The 27,411-nt window shown below is 43.4% G+C and overlaps 1 protein-coding gene across 1 annotated transcript in view; it reads left to right on the top strand.

The window, feature by feature from the left end:
* The window catches only part of LOC309555380 (uncharacterized protein), a 274,470-nt gene that overhangs the window by 62,210 nt on the left and 184,849 nt on the right, over nucleotides 1-27,411 (top strand). The window contains exons 7-9 of the mRNA XM_082257368.1: nucleotides 20-129; nucleotides 9,434-9,524; nucleotides 13,643-13,671. Of these exons, the coding sequence (XP_082113494.1) occupies nucleotides 20-129; nucleotides 9,434-9,524; nucleotides 13,643-13,671 (230 nt within the window). The remainder of the gene's footprint in view (nucleotides 1-19; nucleotides 130-9,433; nucleotides 9,525-13,642; nucleotides 13,672-27,411) is intronic.

Genomic DNA, 27,411 nt, shown 5'->3' with positions numbered 1-27,411 from the left:
TTTGATTCATCTTTGTCAGATCGCAGTGAAGCTGCTCGCCTGTTACTAAATCTGAAATGTGACGCAAGTGTTCAAGATGACACTGGCCTGTCGTGTCTGACAATGATGGTGTTAAACATGCCACCCGTGGTAAGTTGGCAGATGGACGATGCCAGATTACAGGGGTTTAAAGTCTCCATTCACAAAATACTTCTATTTAACCTTCCTTTGTGCCATTCTTTTTTATCTTTGCTTTGTTTTCTCAAAAAAGTACTTTGCTATCTTATTGGCATTGCATTATGGGAGCATACTGTATTTAAAGCGAAGTTCCACCTAAAAGTTGAACTTCCGCTCATTTTCTTCCTCACCCCTCCGGTGCCACATTTGGCACCTTTCCGGGGGGAGGGGGAAACAAGTACCTGTTTTTGACAGGTACCCTTCCCCACTTGTAGGAGACGGCGCTGCGGCGCTGTCCTTTGGAAGTTTGGCCCCCTCCTCCTTCCCCCGCCGCCAAGCCAATCCGAATCCGTAGGGCGCTTCGCGCATGCACATTAGGGACCTGCCCGTGAAGCTGAAACATTGGCCTCAGTGCCGACATCGCTGGACTCCAGGACAGGTAAGTGTCCTAATATTAAAAGTCAGCAGCTACAGTATGTGTACAGTATGTGTAGCTGCTGACTTTTATTTTTTGGAGGGGGAGAGGGGAGGCTGGAACACCGCTTTAACTTTGAGCGATTTTTCTCATTGCTAACAGAGCAGTTTTTACATTTCCACTATGAACCTGTTTATTTGCCGATAACTTTGCCTTAAAGCAGACTTCTCTTGCCCTGTACTTCTGCAATTCTCACCTAGGCAAGAATGATGTCTGGGCCCCCCCACCCCACCTTCCTCCCTGATGGCTATGCAGATGTGCCACACGACTTCAGATCCCAACAGCACTGCAGCACATCTGCGCATGCGTGGGTTTCCCCTTACATCTGCACACGCGCTTGGTTTCCCCACACATGTGCAAAGATGGGTAGCATGGAACTGACAAAACTTCTGTGTCTTTGCATACACACAGGAAATACCCTGCATGTGCACAGATGTGCTGAAGCTTTCTGCAAGGACCCGGTGGCTGGGCAGAGCCCTTCAGTATATCTGTGGATGCACCATAATAGACCTGTAGGAAGGGGGTGGAGCCATGAGAACTGGGAAGGAAGTTCCGCTTTAGGTAATACGTTTTTTTGTTTTATTTTTTTGAAATAGAAAAAAAAATAGCAAAACATTATTTCTTTTAGCAATAATGTTTTGCTATTTTTTTTTTCTATTAAACCTATAGACTTTTTGTTTCTATTTTGACTAGTTTTAGCTTCTAAAAAATGTTGTATTGCAAATACAAAATGCTTATTTTTATTCTAAAATTTGGATAACTTAAATTGACACTTAATTGTGACACTAAATTATGTTTCTGATAAAATGATGGAACATTTATTTGCAAATCAAAGGCTTGTTTTTTTTCATTTTGCTCATTTCCTTGCTGTGTGACACTGAGAAAATGAAGCAGAAAAATATCGAGGAAGGCATTAATGAAAGATGATGAAAGTAAAGTAAGGGTTAATAAATGGTTAAATACGAATACATTTTATTTAAAAATGTTTAACCTATTAGATTTATTTTGCTGATGTCATATGCAGATCAAAGGACAACTCTTTGATCTACATATAAATGAAATAGTGAATATGATAAAGCAATGCAATTATGACATTGATTATATTTACTCAATGACACTTACAGACTATCTGCAAGTGTCATTTTACACAGGGATGACTGGATTTTGATAGCCATTCCTGCTGTATAATACAAAGCATTTACTGGCTGTCATTTTTACAGCTGCTAATTGCTGACAGGGCTGCTAAGGGAAAGAGCTTACCCTCCTATACCAGGTCCAATCAGTTAAGCAGGGGACCCAGGGGCAAAGAGGAGACTCTTTATATATCTTTGGGCACATGCACAGTGAATCCATGGGCTGTTGCACCCAGCATTAAATAAAAGCTTCCTGAAGCCCATCAGTTCAGCAACAGGAGCCTGGAACAGAGAGGGGGCTATTTACAAATTTTTTGGAGCAGATGGAGTAATCCTTCATGCCATGGCTTCCGACAATCAAATTAAAGTTCTGCCCTCTTATTGTATATTGAACTCACAGGGGAAACCTGCCCTGTCAGGCAGGCTGCATTGAGGGGGTTCTGTCATGCATGCTATAAAGGTCCCATGGTTTTCAATGGCTGCCCCGAGTGCCAGTATTAGCAGAAGGGAGAGGACCGACAGGGGGACAGGAGTTGGACGTAAGAGATGCAGCCAAAAAAAAAAAAAAAATTGTTGAATGTTTTTAGGACATATCTCTCACATTCAGAATCCTCAAGTGGATAAGCCTAAATGCATATGGGAAACACATTGTTTCTGCTTAAAGCGGAGTTCCACCCAAAAGTGGAATATCCACTTTAAGTAGTTCTAAACCCCTTGACATGCCACATTTGGCATGTCATTTTTTTTTGGGGGGGGGGAGCGGGTACCTAGTTTTGACAGGTACCCGCTCCCACTTCCGCTCGGAGCGCCGCGGCACCCTGAGCGGAAGTTCTACTCTCCCCCTCCCTTCCTGCAATCTTCTGGGACATGTCAGAAGTCCCAGAAGATTGCCGGCCAATCAAGATGCGCAGTACAACTCACGCAGTACGTACCCGGCTGTGAAGCCGCAAACTGTCGCAGCCGGGTGCCAACACCAGTGATGCCCGCGCCGCCGAGACCAGAGGGATCGAGGCCTCAGGTGGCCGCATTGCTGGACCGTGGGACAGGTGAGTGTGTTTATTAAAAGTCAGCAGCTACACTTTTTGTAGCTGCTGACTTTTAATAAACACAGAAAAGGCTGGAACTCCGCTTTAAGGCTTAAAACCAAACTCCAGCCAGTAATTCCCAGTTTTGAAGAGCATGTAAGCCCCTCCCATCCTCTAATGCAACCTTTGTCACCTTTGAACATGATGGAACCCTTTAAATACCTTTCTAGGCTCAAGCCTGGCACACACTATGAGTTTTTTTCAACGAAAAAATAACCTGTCAGCTCTGGTCGGAGCCGCTGCACTAACAATCCGACGTTAGTACAGCGATCTCTCGCGCTGAGCTGTTGTGTTCTAACATGCCCCCCCTGCCAGAACACTCTGGTCAGCGCTCTCAGCCATTGGCTGAGAATGCTGAACGGGAGCTGGTCGGCTGCTGGTTTTCCAGCATGCTCATCCGACAGAGCCGGACCAAACAGCCATCTTCTGTCAGACTGGCTGACATACACATGGGCCGAATGTCACCCGTACGTATAGGGCTTTTAGGAACCCCTGCCAATATACTATATCTACAGGCCACAGTACTTGTAGATATACAGGGTAACACACAGGGGCCCAGGGAAGCAACAAATGGATAGGGAGGCAGCAGGGGAGCATGTACAGCAACTGATGCCCTCCATTTCCTTCCTGCAGCTGCTGAATGTCTGCAGAAGGCAGAGGAGGAGAAGTGGGTATTCAGCAGCTGCATGGAGGAATCAGTTCCTCTACATGCTGCCGCCCCTCATATCCAGGTGTACAGGGGGCCGCATGGACCCCCTGGAGCATGGGCCTGGTTTGCAATCGCGACCCCTGTATGTACGCCCCTGGTTATCAGTGTTTACTTATCTGAGAGACAGGAATTGTCCATTGCTTAAGAAACCCCTAGCAATTTCTGGAGGAACCCTAGGGTTCCATGGAACCCTGGTTAAGAACTGGTTATAGGCCCAGCCCTGTCATATGAGCAGTTGTATGGAGCTCACTATCCCTTTAAACATATATGGAGTTGCTACCATGAAATATGTTCGTAATGTGTAGTAACCTTATACTATTATGTATAGTCTCCATTCAGCATCTCCTAGATGTAATTTTAACAAAACATTGTCAGGTAATTTCCCTACACGTAATAAAATAAGTTCTTCCACATCCTCCAATATCATTGATTAATCCAGTTATTTCTCCTTTACTTTGTAATTTGCGTGCGCTTAGTTACTTACACAAATGGCCATTTATGAAGACCTGCATTATACAGCAAACATAGATGGACGTTTTCTGCCCACACTTCCATTTCCTATGCAGTGTGTAGTGAAACAACATCCTCTCCTGACTGTTTAACCTCACCTAATGAGTTCTTTACCTGCTGCCTTCTGGAAATTTTTTAATAATTGTACCACTACCTCATGTGTTACCATATGGACTCTGCTCTTTGCATGAACCTCAAATCATAAAAGAAGAATGCCAGGCAGGTAAATTAAGATGTCCTTTTCAATCGACCAAACCTTTGTGTTGTGATAATGCATTACTGAACATAATGCATGTTACAGGCATGTTCCGTGTTGTGGTGCCATTTATTTTAAAGGGCACCCCAAGCCTCTAAGGTAGGAGTCTCCAACCTTTTTTAATTAAAGGCCCAGTTTACTGTCCTGCAGTCTTTAAGGGCGGCTGGATTGTGGTCATTGGAGGTAGATAGTGCACCTCTGGGGGAGTAAACAATGCCCCAGGCTTGGTGGTCAAGTGTGAGTAAAAATAATTACTTAGGGCCTGTGGTCAGTAGGAGGAGAAATAGTGCCCCGTCATTGGTATAAGTGGGAGGAATAGTACCCCTCATTGGTATCAATGAGAGTAAAAGTGCCCCTCATTGGTATCGGTGGGAGGAACAGTGCCCAATCGCTGATGTCAGTGGGAGGAATAGTGCCCCATCATTGGTATCAGTTGGAGGAAAAGTGCCTCATCATTGGTATCAATGGGAGGAAAAGTACCTCATCATTGGTAGCAGCGAGTGGAATAGTGCCCCATCATTGGTAGCAGTGTGAGCAAAAGTGCCCCTCATTGGTATGAGTGGGAGGAATAGTGCCCTATCGCTGATGTCAGTGGGAGGAATAGCGCCTCATCATTGGTATCAGTGGGAGGAAAAGTGCCTCATCATTGGTATTAGTTGAAGGACTAGTGCCTCATCGTTGGTATCAGCGTTTGGAATACTTCCTCATCATTGGTATCAGTGTGAGGAATAGTGCCTCATCATTGGTATCAATAGGAGGAATAGTGCCTCATCATTTTTATCAGTGAGAGGAATAGTGCCATCATCATCAATATACTAAATGCAGGGCACCATGAATAGGGGGCAGGGCCATGACTCCCTACACTCAGTCTTTCCTCACTTTAGATGTCTTCTTGCCAAGGAGGCTGAGGAAGTCTTTTGGCAAAGAAGAGACACAATGAGACACAATGAGGGATAGCTCTGGATTCAAAGGTTAGGCTAGCAGCAAGGGCTGTTTTTTTTTTTAACCCTCCAGGGAAACCATAAAAAAATAAATAAATAAATAGCTTGGAGTTGGGCTTTAAATATCTTCTGGGTATGCCTTGCAGGAGTTGGGCTTTATGTGTTGATCTGGTACTGAGAAAGCACTCTGTTAGTTATCTTTCTGTCTGAATATAACTTTAACTAGAATTAAAGATTTCTTTCTAAATGTGCTACTGCACTTAATAAGAATTGCACCTGCACTTACTGTCCTCTCTTAGTCCCACCAAATACCTGCTGATTCTTCCAGTGAAGTGCACCTTATGCTGCTTCCTGTGAAGATGTGGCACTGCTCCTTTGTTCAGAGAAGTTGCCACCCTCATGTAGGCTGTGCCTGCTTGTACTACAGTGAAATGAAAATTGTTTCAGGGAGTGGAGCTATCAGCATTGCCACTGCTGATTCACAAGCCTCTAGCTTTTCAGTTAGCCCGCAGTCTATCCCACTGCTTTCTGGGTTAATAACATTGCCTCTGTAAAACCCACTGTGAACTGCAGTGTCGGGAAGGGGAGCATGTGAGATACAAATAAATAAGGATTTGGCTCATTCAGGGAAGTTAGAGGAAGTTTTTATTTTTACTGTATGAGGCTTGACCATTACATATTACCTAGATTTGGTACTTAGACTGCCATACAGAGCCCTTAGTTGCCCTTGCACACTGTTGCCATCCGGTCTAAACATGAGTGAATCTGTGAATAGATTCCCTGCTGTTTGGGAACAGAAAAGATTGGATGTCACTTTATTTACATCCATGGTAAAAAACAATAATATCCGCGCTATGGAGAAAGCAGTTAAAAAGGCTGCTGCCTAACCCTAAAATATAGACTGTAAAGTCAATATTAAAAATGTAAAAAGAAATGAGGTAATTGGCGCTGCCTAAAAATGTGTGGAAGGTTAAATAAAACCAGTAGCTAGTGTACAGGAGATTTCTCAGATATAAAATAGATATGAATGTAAAGTGCAAAATTGCAAATCAATATAATCACAAATCAATATAAATGCACATATAACTTATACAAACATATGCAGTGCAAAATAGTGCAGAAACAGTGCGCACACCCCCAAAAATTATATGTATATTAGGCCCCTTTCACACAGGCGGACCGTTCAGATCCGCCTGTCCGTTTTTTTTTGGCGGATCTGAACGGTCCCCCCATACATTCCTATGGGGTATCGGATGTCAGCGGAGACATGTCCGCTGACATCCGACCCGATCCGATCCGTCAAATCTGGACGGATGGAAACCCTATTTTCCATCCGTCCAGCGGATCGGATGGGATCGGGTGAGAACGGACTGACGGTCCGTTGACATCCGATTTCCCCATAGAGATGCATGGGGAACTGTCAGCTGTGTCTCCGCACACAGCACGGAGACATAGCTGTCCTCCTGCTGCTCAGCGGGGGATCGGCGGCTCGATCCCCCGCTGAGAAAAACGGACTCCGTCCAGCGGACGGAATGTGTGAAAGAGCCCTTAGTTGTATATATGAAGAATAATTATAGTGAAGATAGCCAGTGGGAAGGTCTGGCCCGTGAACCAACGAAAATAGATATAAACCTATCTGTGAGCTGAGTTACTGTGAAACTATATCGTAAAAAAATGTATACTGCGTGTGAGAGTGCAATTAATGTGATAAAATATAGAATAAAGTGTATAAGTGCATTATATTACTGAACTAATCAAGGGTAATATATAATAATGGTGGATAATACTAAGGTGCTTATTAGTGCGAATAGTTCAAAATTATAAAAGTGTTAATTTACGGACCCGCCTTTAAAAATGTATAAAAAAATTGTAGATTAATCCATAACTGTAATCAAAAAACAGAAAATTAGATCGATCAAATAAATTGAAAAAAAGTGTCCATAAAAGTCCAGTGAAAGGTGAGCTGTGGCAATATTCTACTCCGTAGGTGGATATTTTGTAGTGCTCCAATAGTTTAAGTGCCGGGTGTGGAGACAGTGCTCCCCTCTTGTTCCCAATTTCTCCCGCACTCACCAGATAATCGCACCCCTACAGGGGTAACCAGCATATAGGACCAAGATCCACTATACGGTCTTAGGATGTTCATGTGTGCTGATCCTTCTGGTGTAACCCTCTTGGAGCCGTATAAATCGTGGATGTCATATATCAAAGTATACTCATTGGGAATATATCCAGGGCATCATAGGGAAAAAGAGCCTCATATAGTGATGTATCGTTTTAAAATACAGTCTTTATTAAACATCATTCCTTATTGGCTATGCAGCTTGTTTCATTCGGTTGCCTAGTAACCACATAGCATATACACGGAGCGGAGGTGACGGTGCTTACGCTTCTGATGACGTCATTGATGACGAAACGCGTCAAGCGTAACTACGTCACTTCCGCATCGTTGGAACGCAGATCTGGTGGTTGGCTAACTCGGCGCCCTGGAAGCCACCGCTAAAGAGGGTCTTGCGGTCCCTACAGTACCTGTCGCCTGCTTTACTTATCTAAATGTGAGTACGTTTTTTGATGTTTAATAAAGACTGTATTTTAAAACGATACATCACTATATGAGGCTCTTTTTTCCTATGATGCCCTGGATATATTCCCCATGAGTATACTTTGATATATGACATCCACGATTTATACGGCTCCAAGAGGGTTACGCCAGAAGGATCAGCACACACGAACATCCTAAGACCGGATAGTGGATCTTGGTCCTATATGCTGGTTACCCCTGTAGGGGTGCGATTAACTGGTGAGTGCGGGAGAAATTGGGAACAAGAGGGGAGCACTGTCCCCACACCCGGCACTTAAACTATTGGAACACTACAAAATATCCACCTACGGAGTAGAATATTGCCACAGCTCACCTTTCACTGGACTTTTATGGACACTTTTTTCAATTTATTTGATCGATCAAATTTTCTGTTTTTTGATTACAGTTATGGATTAATCTACAATTTTTTTATATATTTTTAAATGCGGGTCCCTAAATTAACACTTTTATAATTTTGAACTATTCGCACTAATAAGCACCTTAGTATTATTAACCATTATTATATATTACCCTTGATTAGTTCAGTAATATATTGCACTTATACACTTTATTCTATATTTTATCACATTAATTGCACTATCTCACTCAGTATACATTTTTTTACGATATAGTTTCACAGTAACTCACAGATAGGTTTATATCTATTTTCGTTGGTTCACGGGCCAGACCTTCCCACTGGCTATCTTCACTATAATTATTCTTCATATATACAACCAATATACATATAATTTTTGGGGGTGTGTGCACTGTTTCTGCACTTTTTTGCACTGCATATGTTTGTATAAGTTATATGTGCATTTATATTGATTTGTGATTATATTGATTTGCAATTTTGCACTTTACATTTATATCTGAGAAATCTCCTGTACACTAGCTACTGGTTTTATTTAACCTTCCACACATTTTTAGGCAGCGCCAATTACCTAATTTCTTATTTACATCCATGCTCAGTTTTTTTTCTGTATTCACAATCCGGAGCTTTCTTGACCTACCGTATGTCGGATCTGAAAATGGCCGAATGAAAGCTGATGATAGTCAATTTACATTAGACTGCCGCTGATCCTCCATGTTTAGGTCTGGAAAAAAAGACCTGGATGGACTTGAAGGTAATCGGATGTAAACAAATGCATGCTCCTTTACATCCCCTTTCCTATAGACCAGCCTTTCTCAACCTTTTCAACACAGAGGAACCCTTGAAATAACTTTCCGGCCTTGGGAAACCCCTGCTAAAAATGACTACATCTACAACTCATGATGCATTATAATGGTCATTGGGAAGAATTACCCCTTACAGATAGCTAAAAATATGAGTGGTGTCAGTGGGAACTTATCTGAGAGGCAGAAATTGCTCAAGGAACCCTTAACAACCTCTGGAGGAAGCCTGGTTGAGTAACCCTGCCATAAACTTACATGGAGCTTCTAATTTGATCCAACCTGATCATACCGCCGTTGCAAAAGAGGCAGTTGTGAAAGGTCTGTGTTGGTAAACATTTCATTAAATTTTTAATATGCATGAATGTTTGCATGAATATATTCTTCCCTACCATTGTATTCTCTTCTGCTTAGGCATCTCTGGCTTTGGATCAGTTCCATACTAAGGATCGGCCAAACAGAAAGCAACATTTTTATCTCAACTACGTGGAACCCCCAATCTCAGGTCAGTGTAATGTGCTTGGCTGAGCATACCTACTCTACCTACTGTGCCCATACTCCCATGGGGGACATTTCTCGAAAACGGGGTTGCTAATGATAATTGGAGTGTGGCAAGTTAACTGTATCTGTATGTGTTATCGCTATGTACATAATAATTGAATTTTAACTGCTAACTTTTAATCACCTGAAAATGCAGCCCACCACCTTGTGATGTGAATGAGCCCAGTTGGATTTAGATCAGGGGAGGTAGTAACTAGCTTCCTGTTTACTGGGTAGTTTATAACAACCACCTAATTTGCCTTATAGTTGTCCCTAGGGATGAGCAGAGTGATATTTCTGAAATTGGTTGTGCCGCCGATTTTTCATAAAGCAGAAACTCTCACTTTTTTACTTTGAGCTGCTAATGCAAATCTTGCTTGAAGAAAATAAAATAAAAATCTATTATTCTGTTTTTTTCATTTATTTAGAGAAGTGAATCTCAACCTTGGTAAGATCAGGGCCTGATGGTCACTAGTGGGAGAATAGCCTCAAATCATTGATGTCAGTAGGATTGTGGCCCCAAGAAAATATTTACCCCAAACACATAGGTGTCAGTAAGATTGTGGCCCCCATGGAGAATAGCCCCCAAATCATTACTGTCAGTAGGATTGTGACCACCAGTGGGAGAATATCCTTCCAAATCAATGCTGTCAGCTGGATTGTGACCTGCAGGGGAGAATAATCCCTAAATCATTGGTGTCAGTAAGATTGCGGCTCCCAGGGGAGAATAGCCCTCCAAATCATTGGTGTCATTGAGATTGTGGCTACCAGTGGAAAAATAGTCATCCCAAATCAATTGTGCCAGTGGGATCGTGGCCCCCAGGGCCCCAGCCATCATTGATGTTAATGGGATAGTGCTCCTCGGGGAGAATAGCCCCTCAATTCATTGGTGTCAGTTGGATAGTGTCAGGGGTCAAGTGCTGGGAAAAAAGTGTGGGAACTCATCTAAGATACCCCCCCCCTCCACTGACACTGCAAAAAAAATAACCTAAAATGGCTAAACAGTGCAAATATCAATATTTAAACTATAAACATTTAGCTAGTGCGATTAGCAATGTGTTTAAGTTAAACAAAAGTAAAAAAACATATTTCTTCATTTACACGAAGGTCATGTTAATATAACCCAGCCAGCACAGAGTTCCTCCTTACATGAGAGTCTTCAGAATTCCCCCTTTCAGTGCAAGGGATCATGATCTAAAGGGGAACTCTAATAAAGGGGGGGGGGCTCTGGTGACCAGAGACCACCTTATATCCGAGTCCACTGCATTCCCCTTTACATCAGAGTTCCCATTTACATCAGGGTCTGCGGCATTGCCCTTTACCCTTTACATCAGAGTTCCCCTTCACATCAGCATCCACAGAGTTCCCCCCTTGCACTGTAAGGGGGAATCCTGCAGACTGATGTAAAGGGAAATGCTGGGAACTCTGATGTGGGAGAACCTTTATATCAGTGCCCCCTTACATTATTGTATTCACTCCCCCTTACGTTAGTGACCCCCCCCTAGACTGGCCTGGCGGCATGGTCACTGACCTCCTCCTAGGTGCACCGTGCAGGGTTCAGTCAGACGGCTCCAGGTTGATGGCTCTGGTTTTATCCTATAGTCTCCTCTCCACAGTCCACACACCTCTGTCTTCTCCCATGACCCCCATCCCAGCGGCGCTCTCACTCTTAACTCCTCTCCTAACTCCCCCTCAGGGACTGCAGACATGATAAAAGACAGGAGATGGTCAGAGGTTGCGGACATGTAAAAAGAGATGGTAAGAGGCTGCGGACATGATACAAGAGATGGTTAAAGACTGGAGTCATGGTACAGGAGGTGGTCAGAGACTACGGACATGGTACAGGAGGTGATCAGAGACTGCAGACATAATAAAAGGGATGGTTAGAGACTGCGGTCATGGTACAGGAGATGGTCAGGGACTGCAGGCATGGTACAGGAGGTGGTCAGAGACTGCAGTCATGGTACAGGAGGTGGCCAGAGACTGCGGTCATAGTAGAGGAGGTGGTCAGAGACTGTGGTCATGGTACAGGAGGTTGTCAGAGGCTGCTGACATGGTACAGGAGGTGGTCTGAGACTGCAGACATGGTACAGGAGATGGTCAAAGACTGGGGACATGATACAAGAGATGGTTAGAGACTGCGGTCATGGTACAGGAGGTGGTCAGACTGTGGACATCATACAAGAGATGGTTAGAGACTGTGGTTAATGGTACAGGAGGTGGTCAGAGACTGTGGACAAACTTACAAGAGATGGTTAGAGACTGAAGTTAATGGTACAGGAGGTGGTAAGAGACTGCAGGCATGGTACAGGAGGTGGTCAGAGACTGCGGTCATGGTACAGGAGGTGATCAGAGACTGTGGTCATGTTACAGTAGGTGGTCAGAGGCTGCTGACATGGTACAGGAGGTGGTCTGAGACTGCAGACATGGTACAGGAGATGGTCAAAGACTGGGGACATGATACAAGAGATGGTTAGAGACTGCGGTCATGGTACAGGAGGTGGTCAGACTGTGGACATCATACAAGAGATGGTTAGAGACTGGGGTCATGGTACAGGAGGTGGTCAGAGACTGTGGACAAACTTACAAGAGATGGTTAGAGACTGAAGTTAATGGTACAGGAGGTGGTAAGAGACTGCAGGCATGGTACAGGAGGTGGTCAGAGACTGCGGTCATGGTACAGGAGGTGATCAGAGACTGTGGTCATGTTACAGTAGGTGGTCAGAGGCTGCTGACATGGTACAGGAGGTGGTCAGAGACCGCTGATATGGTACAGGAGGTGGTAAGAGGCTGCGCAGACATGGTAGTTTACTTCTCTGTCCCCCTTCATGTTACCTCTCGACATCAGTGTCCTCCTGTGCCCCTTTCATCTCGCCACATCAGTGTACTGTCCTCCTGTGCCCCTTTCACCCCTCCACAGGCACATCAGTGTGTCCTGCTCTGCCCCCTACGGCTTCACCCTGCAGTATTGTCCCCTCACTCATATGAGTGTCTGTCCTTACTCTGAGGAGTCCTCCTCGACTCTTTCTCTGCTGTGGCGGCGAGGCGCCACCGAGAACGAGTGCCTTTCATTTAAAAATAGCTCCAGGTGGGGCCATTACGTAACTGCACATGCGCCCACCCGGCCGAGCTTGTACGAGCTTTCCCGAGCCTGGCAGGCCTCGGAACGGCGCATGTGCAGTTACAATGTCGGCCCACAACCATATTTTTTATGGGCACTGCTGCCCGTAACGGGCATTTATAGGGTGCCAGAAAATGGGCTGAATTTTACGGGCTGCCTGTAAATTAATGGGCAGTTGGCAACACTGGGTGCAGGAGCAACCATTACTAGCCAGTCCCACCTAGAGACTGGCTAGACGCAAGCTTGCAGTGATTTTAGGCTGGCTAGCAGCAGGCAGTGGCAGAATCAAGCAAAGGTCAGGGCAGGCAGCAATCAGTAGCATATTCCTTATCTAGGCAAAGGTCAGGGCAGGCGGCAGTCAATAGTGTATTTGTTATCCATGCACATATCAGGGCAGACGGCAATCAGTAGCTTATCCACTTTGCAAGCAAAGGTCAGGGCTAACAGAAACAATTAGAAGTGAGATATTGGTGTGAGATATTGGTCATGGCAGACTGGAACAGTCAGAAGCAAGGCACTTGGTGCAGGAGCCAGGAAACAGAACAATATAACTCCTAGATGTTTAAATAAAGCACCACAGGTGTGCAGATAGAGCTGACCAGCTGCTTATCAAAGAGGACACTACCCAAGGAGAATACCCCCCCACCCCCCCATCAACAGCCATGATCAGCAATGCTATATGGACCCAGTGCCGGGATAAGGTCATCGAGCGCCCAGGGCAACGATACCAAACTGCGCCCCCCATTCCCTTAGGGTCAGGGTGCCCCCTAATCCCTGCAATAAAGCATTGCACCCAGGGCAGCTTCTCATCCTGCCCACCCCTTGTCCTGGCCTTGTATGGACCCTAGTTTGAATAAACTCTTTTTGATGGCCTTGTTATTGTATTGCCTAGTCATTTTATAGCTGAGTATTAGTATCTGTTATACTAGATGTGATCTATCGAATTTATTTTTTCTCCTTAGGTTTCAAGGGAACACAAGCCAAGTCTCCAGTACGTGTCTTCAAAAAGTATAATAGCTTAAACTTGGGGCTTTCCAAAAGAACAAAGTATTCTGAATCTCTCAGGTCCTTTCTGCTGGTGAAATCCTGTGGTGAAATGGCATGATACAGTGTAATCCGTTAGGATCACAGCTTTTTATCATGTCATTTGGTGTATTTACATTTTTGAATTTGCCGTCGGTTCCACCCCGCAATGCTCACAGGGAAGGGAACCGGAAGACAGGTGCCGGCATGTGCCGAGCACACAGTGGGAGGACAGCGGGAGGAAGGCTGGAGGACGGCAGGGGAGGATGGCGGGGGATCGCAGGGAAGGTGAGGGTGATTCTGGGGTAATCCCGGGTGTGGCTCGGGGTTATTGCTTTTGGTACACTATATTAACCCCGAGCCACACTCGAAAATACCGCTAGGGAGGTTAAACCATGTATGGGCAGGCTAAATGTACCCACGTTGATCGATCAATTAACTTGGGTACAACCAGCCTGCTGGATTTTACATGTTATAATCACTGTGTTCTCCTGGCATGGACTGCTTCCCCCGCTAGGAGAACACAATTGCTGCGCGGAAGGGATTCCCCCATTAACACTGCCTGTTGATGGGGGAATCAAGCAAATTTCTTTCCTGCAACCTTAAAAAACAGACAGGGTTTTAACACCCTACTGAAGGCAATGCAAATATAAGTTTTGTATATTGATAATCTTTAAAGCCCAACTCCATGTTTCTAACAAATTAAGACACAGCCCCAGCTCTGGCTAGGGAAAGTATTGAACAGGTGGTTACCACCCTGAGCAGAAGTTGATCCCCCATATTTTCATCAGCTTCCCATACAGGCACTCCCACCATAAGCCTGCTTTCAGATTTCAAGTGGCAGATGGAAACCCGGTATAAACACACATTTCTGAACTGGAAAATAGTTACTCAACTCTTGGAAGAATACATAAATGAACTATATTAGGTTTGCAGTTTAAACTGAAAACATTCTTAGTCTGTATAACACAGGTCTGCCTTGTATTAATGTTTGGCAGCTGGTGTTGGTATACTGTATGTGATATTGTGAAATTAGCACTAAGCAAAGCATGTTATCATTAAATCACAGGGGTGTGAAGAGTGGGCTGAAGTTCACAAACTGATAGCGGCAAGAATGTGTGTTATTTTTATGAAAAATCTGCTGAATGAAATCTCACTCGTTGCAATCTGATATTATTATCGCCAACGTGTGCAATTTGTTGCAGTGAATATTGTATTTTTTTACAACCATTTCTCAAAAGAATCCTCCAAATTACAATTTGTAAGTACAGCCTTTAGTATTCAGACCCCAGCAAAGCAAGTATGGAATGGCATTTAAAGAAGTATTCCAGGTATGGCAATTGTTTTATAGTAACATTGGTCCAGCTTAGACCAATTTAACTACAGTATCTCACAAAAGTGAGTACACCCCTCATATTTGCGTAAATATTTTATTATATCTTTCATGTGACAACACTGAAGAAATGACACTTTGCTACAATGTAAAGTAGTGAGTGTACAGCTTGTATAACTGTAAATTTGCTGTCCCCTCAAAATAACTCAACACACAGCCATTAATGTCTAAACCGCTGGCAAGAAAAATGAGTACATCCCTAAGTTAAAATATCCAAATTGGGCCCAAAGTGTCAATATTTTGTGTGACCACCATTATTTTCCAGCACTGTCTCTGGCATGGAGTTGACCAGAACTTCACAGGTTGCCACTGGAGTCCTCTTCCACTCCTCCATGACAACATCATGGAGCTGGTGGATGTTAGAGACCTTGCGCTCTTCCACCCTCCATTTGAGGATGCCCCACAAATGCTCAATAGGGTTTAGGTCGGGAGACATGCTTGGCCCGTCCATCACCTTTACACTCAGCTTCTTTAGCAAGGCAGTAGTCTTCTTTGAGGTGTGTTTAGGGTTGTTATCAAGTTGGAATACTGCCCTGCGGTCCAGTCTCCGAAGGGATGGGATCATGCTCTGCTTCAGTATGTCACAGTACATGTTGGCATTCATGGTTCCCTCAATGAACTGTAGCTCCCCAGTGACGGCAGCACTCATGCAGCAAAAATGTGAGGGGTGTACTCACTTTTGTGAGATACTGTATGTCTGTGCCATTTAAACCACGGTCAAACCTCAGTGCTCACTACGTATCACATCTAACAGTGTGGCAATTTTTAAGCGATGCTGCTCTCCTCGAGTGGGTAAACTCCAAAACACTTAAAGGAAAAGAAAAGAGGGCGCAAACACCTAGTGCATTACCTTCAACACCATATTCAATTTATTAGAAAGCAAAAAAACAGGCTCACATGAGAAGAATAAAAGCGCATCAAATCACAACTCCAGTATGGTGGATACCCAGTATGTGCAATTGGAAAGCTGACGCAAGTCCCCTTACTCAGAGCTGATCAGTTTGTGAATGTTTTTTTGGGCTTTCTAATACATTTAATATAGTGTTGAAGGCAATGCACTAAGCGTTGCGCTCTCCTTTCTCTTCTTTGTTATGTATGTGCCATACCTGTGGGATCCTCGTGGAAGCTGGAAATGACTGCAGTAGGCACCACTTCTACAGTGATCTCCACTACCTTCTGGATCCCACACCGAGCATCTGCCCTGCTGCCTCCTGAACACAGGAGAACACTTTGGAGCTGATTTACTAAAACTGGAGAGTGCAAAATCTGGTGCAGCTCAGCATAGAAACCAATTAGCTTTCAAGTTTTTTGTCAAGCTTAATTGAACAAGCTGAAATTAGAAGCTGATTGGCCACCATGCACAGCTATACCAGATTTTGTACTCTCCAGTTTTAGTAAGTCAACCTGTTTGCATTTTTGCAATGAATGCAAGATTTTTTCTGATTGGACAGGGTGGATAGACGAGACAGTGATGTTAGCTCTCTTAGTATATTGTTGCACCCTAATGCCATTTTTAATACTTGCACCAAAGCTTTTATGAGATTTTAGCAACTGGGCTTACGCTTCCACCAGCAGATGTCTCATTGATATGGTTCATTCTTATGAGATCATCACCTGAACTGACCATTTTTGTCCTGACTGGGTGACGGTGATCTCAGATGTATTGGTAACTTTATTACTTGTACATTATATCATTACAAAAGATTTAAAAAAAAAAAAAATGAAGATAAAAATGAAACCACTTTTTTCTTAGAGAACAGTATTTTCCTTCTGAATCAATTAGAAACCAATTTTCTGATGTGTTTTTAATCTATAATATCCATTTTGATGTCTGGCACTGTGAACATGTGCCCTCGGGACATTGCGGAAGAACTAATAAGAGAAACATTCCATTTAGTTCGCTTTTAACCCCGCTTTCCCAGCTAACACCAGTAAATCATCCTAAATGAACTGGGCAGAGTGGTTGCCAAGGCGGAAAGATTTTTTTTCAGCATTGTTAAACTGGACGGCAGATTTAATTAGTTTCATTAATGTGTCCATGGCCGTCAAATTCAGCAGAACGGCCCCGTGGATCCAGGGCAAACGAACTAATGAGTTCTTGCCACGAAGGAGAAAATTTTCATTTATTATCAAGAAGATGAATTATATCATTGTCAGCAGATGCTGTGCCATAGAAACTCTGATGGAAAGCCTTACGCTGGTCATTTTCTGGGTGTATTTTAGTCAGATGACTAAAGGAAAATGCTATTTTCCTGGGGTCACATACAAGCTAACCAAATGCATGGAGCAGGGTGGTCCCACTGTAACTCAGGACTTTAAATTTTTTTAAGTAGGGCCCCTTGTCACTCAAGTGAGGGAAGAGCAAGGTATTAAAGGGAAGAGAGGTTAGAGAGCAGCAGGCTGTGAGGAGAACCCACCAGAAGGATGCAGGATACAAACTGGGCTTTCTGGACCCGGCCAGAGCCTTAGATGGAAATCCAGTGGAGAATTACCGTATTTTCTGGCGTATAAGACAACTGGGTGTATAAGACACCCCCCTAATTTTCAATTTAAAACATAGGTTTTGGGCTATATCCGCCGTATAAGACTACCTCCCTTCCGAAGCAAGGCAACACCATTGAAAAACATCCGATTTCTCATAGATCTTCAAGGTACCCCAAGTACTGTAATACATGTAATCTCTCATAATATCTCCAAGGTACCCCAAGTACTGTAATACATGTAATCTCTCATAATATCTCCAAGGTACCCCAAGTATAAGTATTACCGGTAGATGTAATGTCAAGACGCTGGCTGTGCGGGAATCCTGTACCGGTAAACCGTATGTACCGTAGCTTCGGTTACATACAGTATACTGCGCTGAGCCAATCACGGAGAGTGATGTATTCTATTAATTAATGCAAAGCCTACTCGGATTGGCAGAGTCAGAGAGGCGGACTGATGTTACTCCGCCAATCCGAGCAGGCTTTGCATTCAATATTAGAATACATCGCTCTCCGTGATTGCCTCAGCATGGTATACTGTATGTAGCCGAAGCTACGGTACATACGGTATTCCGGTACAGGATTCCCACACAGCCAGCGTCTTGAGAGATTACATCTACCGATAATACTTATACTTAGGGTACCTTGGAGATATTGTACTCGGCGTATAAGACGACTCCCCATTTTTGGAGGATTTTTTTGAGGTTCAAAAGTAGTATTATACGCCAGAAAATACAGTACTACAGTATGTGATAAAAACAAACTTTTTGGTACCGCAGCACTCTTCCTGTAACACTCGATCATGGCACAAATTGTAACTGGACTCTAATGTACATCTTGACCATACCATGTTTTTGAAACAAGGACTATCAAAACCATTGACTGTTTATTACCTTTATTATGTCAGACTATGGTAATGGTTTAATATACTGGCATATGTGCTGGACTGGTTGTGTAATCTTTTTGCAATATAATGGTACAGCCAATGCCTGGGATGTGTGGACAATATCACTGTCTCTGGTTAGGAATGAGTGGTGACCTGGCAGAGGGGGGTCCTTCTGCATTGCGGTGGTAGGAAAGTTTGCCCTGGATGCACGTGCCTGGTAACCTGGGCCACCATGTAATATAGATGTTTGGGACCCCCTGTGGACTAGGCCTGGAACCACTAAAAAAGCAGAGGCCTCTCCATAAGTGTGTATGCATATGATTCCTGACATGACATGAGAGCAGACTTGAGTGTGTTATCTGAACAGTGCAGTGAACTGGAGGGATGGATTTTAAGCTTTTTAGGCCCACAATAACCGAAAATATGACTGTAGGAACTGGCTTAACAATACGCAGCAAGTGGGATGCTATATTCAGGTTTAAAACTTCTAGTAAGAAAGGCCATAGTTAGAGATATTGCTGCCCTAGGCACACTGGAATGATCAGTGATCTTTGCAAAGATCTACCTTCTATGTCAGGTAATTTTGGTAAAAATAAATTTTAGAATGCGCTTTTCGAGGTACCACATTTTAGTATAAATAACCAGAGATGTATAGTAACGAAGTAGAACTACTTAAGTACTGTACTTAAGTACCGAAATGCGGTATCTGTACTTTCCTAGAGTAGAATTTTTTTCTCCTACTTCTACTTTTACTTCACTACATTTTTTTGATGATTTCGATACTTCTACTCAAGTATTTTTTTTTTGTGCTGCATAGTTACTCGTTACTTTTAAAAAAATTACCACTGCCAGAACAGTAGATGGCAGGTTGCATAAAGCTCAAAAAAATTTGTATAATGTCATTTGTAAATCAGCGCATAGGAAAATAAAGGCTGTGTATAATAAAAGCTGCTATACCAAATCTTTCCAATAAAAAGAAAATATGAAACAAACAAATAAATTGTGCTACAGCGCTTAAAGTGCATCAAGAAACTACTAACAAACACAACTTGTCTGTGCGAATAAAGTGCCTGTGCAATCGATATAATATCATCGTTGCCCCCAGTGCCCTGCCCACACTCCACACAGTTTAAAAAATAAAGTGACATGAATGTGCTAAAGCCTAAATGCAGTGAAAATAATTATTCCCACAATGTAACAGTAAATTCAATTCATATAAAATATGACAATAAATCACAATAAAATAAGTTATGAAATAAGTTAGGTCAGGTGCGTGCAACAAGTTGAAGTGTGTAAACCTATCTATAACGAAAAGTCCCTAAATGAATTCCAGTGTGCAAATCTAAAGTGTCACTTCACTTGTCAGATGCTTCCACCTCCTTCAGTGCTCGAGTGACCGACCAACACACTTAATGGTGGTGGCACTGGTGGATAGCGTCTGGGTGGCACTGGCACTGACTGCACTGGTTCAAAAAGCCATATATATTTAATTATTTCAATTCTCAATCTCATAGGTCCTCTCCTCATAAGATATTAATAATTTAAGATTAGGTGATGAACTTCTTGGCGGCCCTGGCAGGATGACGGGGACACCCGCCACTTCTGGAGCCGAGCCGATGTGATTCCCCAACATGTGACAAAGTGACAGCCAGGAGATCTAGTGGCTAGTAGTGCTCAACAATACCGCTTTTATATATAAAAATGAAATAAAATATACTGACTCACAATTTAGTAGTAGGTAGCATGTAGCAGTAGGCAGCACAACTCAATTCAATCAATCCCACAGCCTAGCTCGCGCCGCGCCCTGCGGAATCACTGTCATGATCATCAAGTTAAGACCGCACTGGAGGAGCCGTGCTGCCGTCTTCCCACTCGAGGTCTCCGCCTCTAAACGTGTTGTGTGTCACTCAGGCTCCACCCCTTAGGGCACTTACTGAGAGGAGTTGTGACACGGGCAGCGGGACGCAGGAGCATTTTCTTCGTTATCTCATCTTCTTCTCTCTGTGAGTGAGGTGGACCGTGGAGAGGGCCTAATCCTTGCCATGGCAAATGTGCCATTTGAGAATCAAATAATCAATATAAAATATGAATATATTATATACACACGGGTCATGGGTGGCTTCTTTGAACCAAGAAGAGTGAGACTTACGGCTATGATGATTATCCGACCATCCATGGTCCATGGACCATAAGTGTTGTGTTGTGGTGGTGCCTGTGCTTCCTGCGGCCTGCCTCTGCCTGTGCGGCTGTGCCTGCACTGTAGTGGCCACTGGCAGTGGCACTTGACTTGAGCAAAGCAAATGAGCACTACTAGTGTGAAGGACAGGTGGTGGAAGCATGTTCTGACAAGTTCTTATAATGAAAATAATATAGACAGCTTTTTGAACCAGTGCAGTGCCAGCGCTACTAAGGTGAAAGGCAGAGAGAGAGGCTATCCAGTCCACCACTTTACTTGAGCAGATCACAGAAGAAAGGTGGAAGCATCTGACAGCAAGTGACAGCACTTCTTTGATTGCACACTGGAATTCAGTTATGGACTTTTCGTTATAAAGTTTAGTTTACACACTTAAACTTGCACCTAACTTATTCACAATCACAACTTATTTTATTGTGGTATTGTCATATATATTTTATATTATTATAAATTTACATTGTGGGAATAATTTGCACTGCATTTAGCACAGACATGTCACTTTATTTTTGATATTGTGGGCGATGATTTTGAATACAAGAAGAATATATATATATATATAAAATTGCAGGCACTTTATTAGCATTTTTAGCACAGCAACTTTGTTAGTAGTTTTTGATGCATTTTTCACTTTAAGCGTTGTAGGTTTGATGAAGCTGGCCTGGCACATCATCATCAATTGAGCAAATCAAATCAAACCGCGATTAAGAAGACTGCGCATGCTCCTGTTCTCCCTTTTGATCAGCTGAAAAGATGGACGAACCAAAAACACCACCTTCCACCCCTGGCCCTTCAACTTCAAGTGATCTGCCTAGCTGTGAGAGTGAGGAAGCTCAGGAAGGAGACCACCCCTGGCTTTAAAAGGGGAAGGGAGGGACATACTTTATCTGTTTTTTGTTTACAAAAAGTTACAGCCTAAGGAATTGTGATTGTCCTTTAGGTTAATCATTTGAATAAATCATTTAAAATAATAAAAAACAATATGATGTCCAAACTTTTGACTTCTTTCTTTAATAACTACATAACACAGTACTTGTACTTCTACTTTCAGTACTTGAGTAGAATTTTTTTTTTCAAAACTACTGGTACTTTTTACTTTTAGTACTTAAGTAGCAAATTTTTTGAAAAAACTACTTGCAATACTTAAGTAAAAAAAATGTTGAATACTTTAGTACTTCTACTTAAGTAACTTTTTCTGCGAGCACTTCCACTTCTACTCAAGTCACTTTTTGATCGAGCACTTGTACTTTTACTCAAGTAGAAATTTCAAGTACTTTATACAAGTCTGTAAATAACTACTTTTAAAGTGAAGAGAAAGAAAAGATGGTTTTCTGCTTCTTAACCACCTCCCTGGGACAAGGCACATCCCCAATCTCAATAAATAGCCGATGACAAGGCTCTTTTCACATGTGATCAGCTGTGTCCAGTCCAAGCCGATCACATGTAAACAAGGAAATGCCAGTTATCGGCTTTCCTCTCCTCACACTGACAGCATGTGAGGAGAGAAGAGCTGATCAGCTGCATGTCCTCACAGTAGAGATCTGCACAGATAACCAGGGCACTGATCACCAGTGCCCTGATGATCAGTGCAGCCCCAACAATGCCCAGCAGTGATGCCAGTCAGTGCCCAGCAGTGATGCCAGTTGGGACACAACAGTACAAGAAAATGTGCATATCTCCTCCAGTGTCAATCAAAACAGGAAAGTCCAACACATAAGTAGCACTGAAATGATGGTATAAACCACACAGGAATATACACAGGTAGGTCCACAAAAAGTTCAAAGGGGGGGGGTGGCCAAACACCACAAAGTGAAGTTGAGAACACAAAGCTTTCACCGCACCACGTGACCCCCCTTAGGTAGTGCTCACTCACCAAATGTATAATAATATGTGCCTTTGGAATGAATCCTTGCTCAGGATGGATCTCTGCCAGGAATGCATGCTCAAACCTCCAGTGGAACTGTTGTCACCAGACTCCGGCTTATATGCATAAATAAACCTTAACCAGTGGCCGCATACACTTCCAACAAGGACGTGAGGGAGCATATAAAAGAGAGAGGGCTCATAGGGCAGTAGTCCAAAAAACTTTATTGGCACAAAACCCCCAAACCCCAAATCTCACCGTAGACGCCCTCTGTTGAAGTCAGTTTGATGACGAAACGCGTCAGAACGTGAGCACGCGGTCACCCCGACAACCAGACGCAGAGCGGCTGATACGAACGGCTCTGAGATCCTTCGGACGCTGATGAGCGAGGGACGGTAAGATTCTTGGCGGCCCAGCTACTGTCTGATTTTGCCTGCAATACATCATTTTGTGCTTTTTGATTTGAATTGTGTGAGTGTATAGGGAAGGGGTTTTGGGGGTTTTGTGCCAATAAAATTTTTGGACTACTGCCCTATGAGCCCTCTCTCTTTTATATGCTCCCTCATGTCCTTGTTGGAAGTGTATATGGCCACTGGTTAAGGTTTATTTATGCATATAAGCCGGAGTCTGGAGACAACAGTTCCAGTGAAGGTTTGAGCACGCATTCCTGGCGGAGATCCATCCTGAGCAAGGATTCATTCCAAAGGCACATATTATCATACATTTGGTGAGTGAGCACTACCTATGGGGGGGGGGGGGTCACGTGGTGCGGTGAAAGCTTTATGTTCTCAACTTCACTTCGAGGTGTTTGGCCATCCCACCCTTTGGACTTTTTTGTGGACTTACCTGTGTATATTCCTGTGTGGGTTTATACCATCATTTCAGTGCTGCTTATGTGTTGGACTTTCCTGTTTTGATTGACACTGGAGGAGATATGCACATTTGTTTGTTTGAGTTTTTTTTATAAGGCAGCAGCTACATCTTATTGTTTTAATACTTTTAATACTTAATAGTGATTGAATATTTGTGTATAAATTCATTTTATTCTATTTCCTGAGCGCAGGGTGATTGAGATACATTTGAGTTACGCTTACTGATCTCAGTCTTATTTGATTTCTGGTACACAACAGTAATGCCAATCAGTGCCCATCAGTATTGCCAGTCAGTGCTGCTTTTCAGTGCCCATCAGTGCCTGCTCATCAGTGTCGCTTATCAGTGCCCATCAGTGCCGCATATCAGTGGCGCCTATCAGTGCCCATCAGTGCTACATATTAGTGCCATCTCATTACTGCCGCCTCATCAGCGCACATTAGTTAAGGAGAAAAAATACTTATTTACAAGTTTTTCTAGCAGAAACTGAGAAAAATGTTTTTTTTTTCAAAATGTTTGATCTTTTTTAATTTTTTTTAAGCAAAAAAAAAAAAAACCCAATGGTGATTAACCACTTTACCACTAGAGCATTTTGCTGTCTTACGTCTGGGCCACTTTTTGCAATTCGGCGCTGTGCGACTTTAACTGACAATTGCGCGGTCATGTGACGCCGTACTCAAACGAAATTTACGTCCTTTTTTTCCCACAAACAGAGCTTTCTTTTGGTGGTATTTGATCACCTATGCGATTTTTACTTTTTGTGCTATAAACAAAAAAAGAGTGTTTATTTTGAAAAAATAATATTTTTAACATTTTTTTATATGAAATTCCCCCCAAAAAAAATGTAAAAATCAAATTTTTTTTAAAATTTTTGGCCAATTTGTTTTCTGCTACCTATGTTTGGTAAAAAAAATCACAATAAGCGTATTTTGATTGGTTTGCGCAAAAGTTATTGCGTTTACTAACAAAGGGAAAGATTTCTGTCATTTTTGGTGTTTTTTTTTAACGCGTAATGGCGGCGATCTGCGATTTTTTTTGCGGGACTGCGACATTGTGGCGGACAGATCGGACCCTTGACTGACATTTTTGACACTTTTGGGGGTACCAGTGACATTACTGCAGTAATCAGTGCTATATATATGCACTGTTACTGTAAAAATGACACTGGCAGGGAAGGGGTTAATTTTATTGGAGAGGGAGGGGTTAATGTATGCCTGGTGCTTACTGACGTGTGGGGGGGGGGGGAGGTGACTGAGTGACACAAGGACAGATCCTACGCTGAACCCTGCAATCTGACCCTGCCTGTCACTTGGGAGATCCGCCCCCTTGTGTTTACACAGGCGGGCGGATCTCCACACTAGATCCCCGACGATCGGGGAAGAGCAGCGGCGATCGCCGCTGCTCCTCCCCTGGCCCGACTCCCGCTGTGACTGAAAACAGCGGGAGCGAGCCACCGGCGGCACGCGCGCGCCGCCGAGAGGGGGGAGTGTCTGACGATGTAGGTCTACGTCGTCCGACCTACAAGAGCCACTTTGCCGCAGTAGTACTACGGTACTCAGCGGTAAAGTGGTTAAATACCACCAAAACAAAGCTCTATCTGTCTAAAAAAAAATGATAAAAGTTTCATATGGGTACACTGTTGCATGACTGCGCAATTGTCATTCAAAGTACAGCAGCAGTGAAAGCTGAAAATTTGCCTGGGCAGGAAGGGGGTGAAAGTGCACTGTATTGAAGCTGTTAAACCCATAAAAGTAGACATGAGAGAAATGGAAAATGTATCATTTACCTTTTGTGAAATTTCTGAACTGAAATGATCAAACTTTTTTTTTTTTTCAAGCAAATGTGCATGCTTTTGTTTTTATATTTTTATTTTACTTTTTCTTTCACACATCGTGCTGCTAATTTGGGGTAGTTATTAACACAAAGTCCAGGACAATTAAAAGGAGCTTCTGTTTCTTTTAGGAGTCATTTGAAGTTCATTACACCCTTAAAAACCACCAAAACAAATTTAATTTTGCTTTCCCTTTTGACTACAAGGTATTTGACCAAAATTGTGAAACTTCCCAAAAATCTCATGGTTTCTGCCGACATTTTAGGGAAAGAAAGGCTTTTATTTGATCTCATTCCTACAGTGCAACTGTGGTCTTCATCTGAAATGGCAAAAGGGAACATGTTCGGAGCTAGATTTGATATGTAGGTTTTATGCAGCTTCATTTATTTACAGTATTCACATCTAGGTACAAAATGTGCAGATTTCCAATGATATAAAAAACACGACTTGAATGGACACGAATGAACCTGGTCCAGGATACTAGCAAGAATTTAGAATCTTATATTGATCAGTGGCTAAACAAGCACTCTCTATGACACATATAGTCCCTCAGAAGCACAGTCAGCACTTCATGATGATCGCAGAGCTGCTGCAGCAGCATTTATCTCTAGAAACTACTTGAAATAAAGAGCTTTCCTCGCTGGGTCTATTTATTGCCATCAGCCTACAAGGTCGGCAGGCTTGGTTAGCCCCAATGTTCATGTAGCATTATAAATTATACCTAGAAATAAGGTTTCTTTTATACATTCACTATTTATTGAAGAAATGGGAAAAAAGACATACAATATATCATGTTTATCCCTGACTGGTGGCCTTTTAAGCCCAGGCATTTGAAGTTACTGTCTCTATCCCTGTTAGTGATTTATACTGTAAGCCTGCTTGTAGGCCAAGGCCTACTGGCCCTGTATGTGGGGGTGCCTCTCACCTGTATGCACACACCAAAGGACCAGACGGGGCTGTGTTCATGTGAAAGTCAACATTAAGGCAGAACCCCCAGCTTATAGAGATGAGCCATACATCTTGTGCAGTTGTGAAGCAACATACAGATCCCCTTCTGTGTACAAATCCGACCCATTGCACTGTACGCCTTGCCTTCCAGATTGTAGCATTTAGAGAAGGAGACCACTGAGCCCCTGTCCTTCTCCACCAGTCCAGCTTTCCTCTGCCACCTCATTCCCAGTGACAGAATGGGGTCCCATCATACTCTAAGCCAGGGCTGGCCCAAGACATTGTGCTGCCTGGGTCCAAGAATAAAATGCTGCCCGCCCCTCCCCCCCAAAAAAAAATCACATCCAAAAAAAGGCCCCCCACATCCATTATTTTATATAAATATAAAATTTAGAATTATATATACTGTTATCGTCTTCCATAACTCACCACCACTCACGGTCCACCAAACACCTGCTGTCTGTCCTCAGTCCTCTTGTCACTACTGTGTCTGCCACCGCCCACCACCCTAGAAGATCTAGCCTGCCCTGCATGAGATGGAGTGCGCTGATGTCTGACGTCATTGCGCACACCACCATAATCACGTGAGGGAGACGCTCCGCCTCCTCATACTCATCAGTTTGCACTATGGGCGGCAGTGTGAGATAAGGGAATGCCGCCTGTAACGCGCCTCAAACTGATGACACACAAAACTGCTGGAAAAAAATCTTGGGAGTCAATTTGCTGCTGCCCCTCTCCAAGTGCTGCCTGGGTCCAATGGACCCAGTGGGACCCATGGTAGGGCCGGCCCTGCTCTAAGCCAGACCTCAAGCATGCACTTAACTGACTCCTTCCACTCTCCGGTACCATTCGGCTAGGTTCATGGGGTCTCGGTACGGTGGGTTCAGTCCCAGTGGCTTTTGAAGAACCGATTGCTAGGGAGGGAGCCAAAGCACAGACCCCCTCATTGTCGGAGGACCAGTCTCCCGTGCCTGTTACCACTCTCTGCTGTCTGGCTGCTAATCCTTCCCATCAGTTCATGGTTACCTGTAGCAACTACATTTCTTCCTTCAACTCCTTTATTAGGTTAACCCTTAGTTGTGGCCCTGTTCTTCTAGATACGCCATGTACCACCATGTTTCCCTTTAAACAACTTCAGACCAGGCTTTTGAACGGTTATCAGTTTTACTTAACATTCTGTGATAATACACTATACCAGGGATCCTCAAACTTCAGCCCTCCAGCTGTTGCGGAACTACAAAT

Source organism: Pelophylax lessonae (genome assembly GCF_965119305.1).
Source record: "Pelophylax lessonae genome assembly, chromosome: 5".
Classification (NCBI taxonomy): Eukaryota; Metazoa; Chordata; class Amphibia; order Anura; family Ranidae; genus Pelophylax; species Pelophylax lessonae.
Note: the sequence above shows the minus strand (reverse complement) of the source record. Positions and strands in the feature narration are given on the sequence as shown.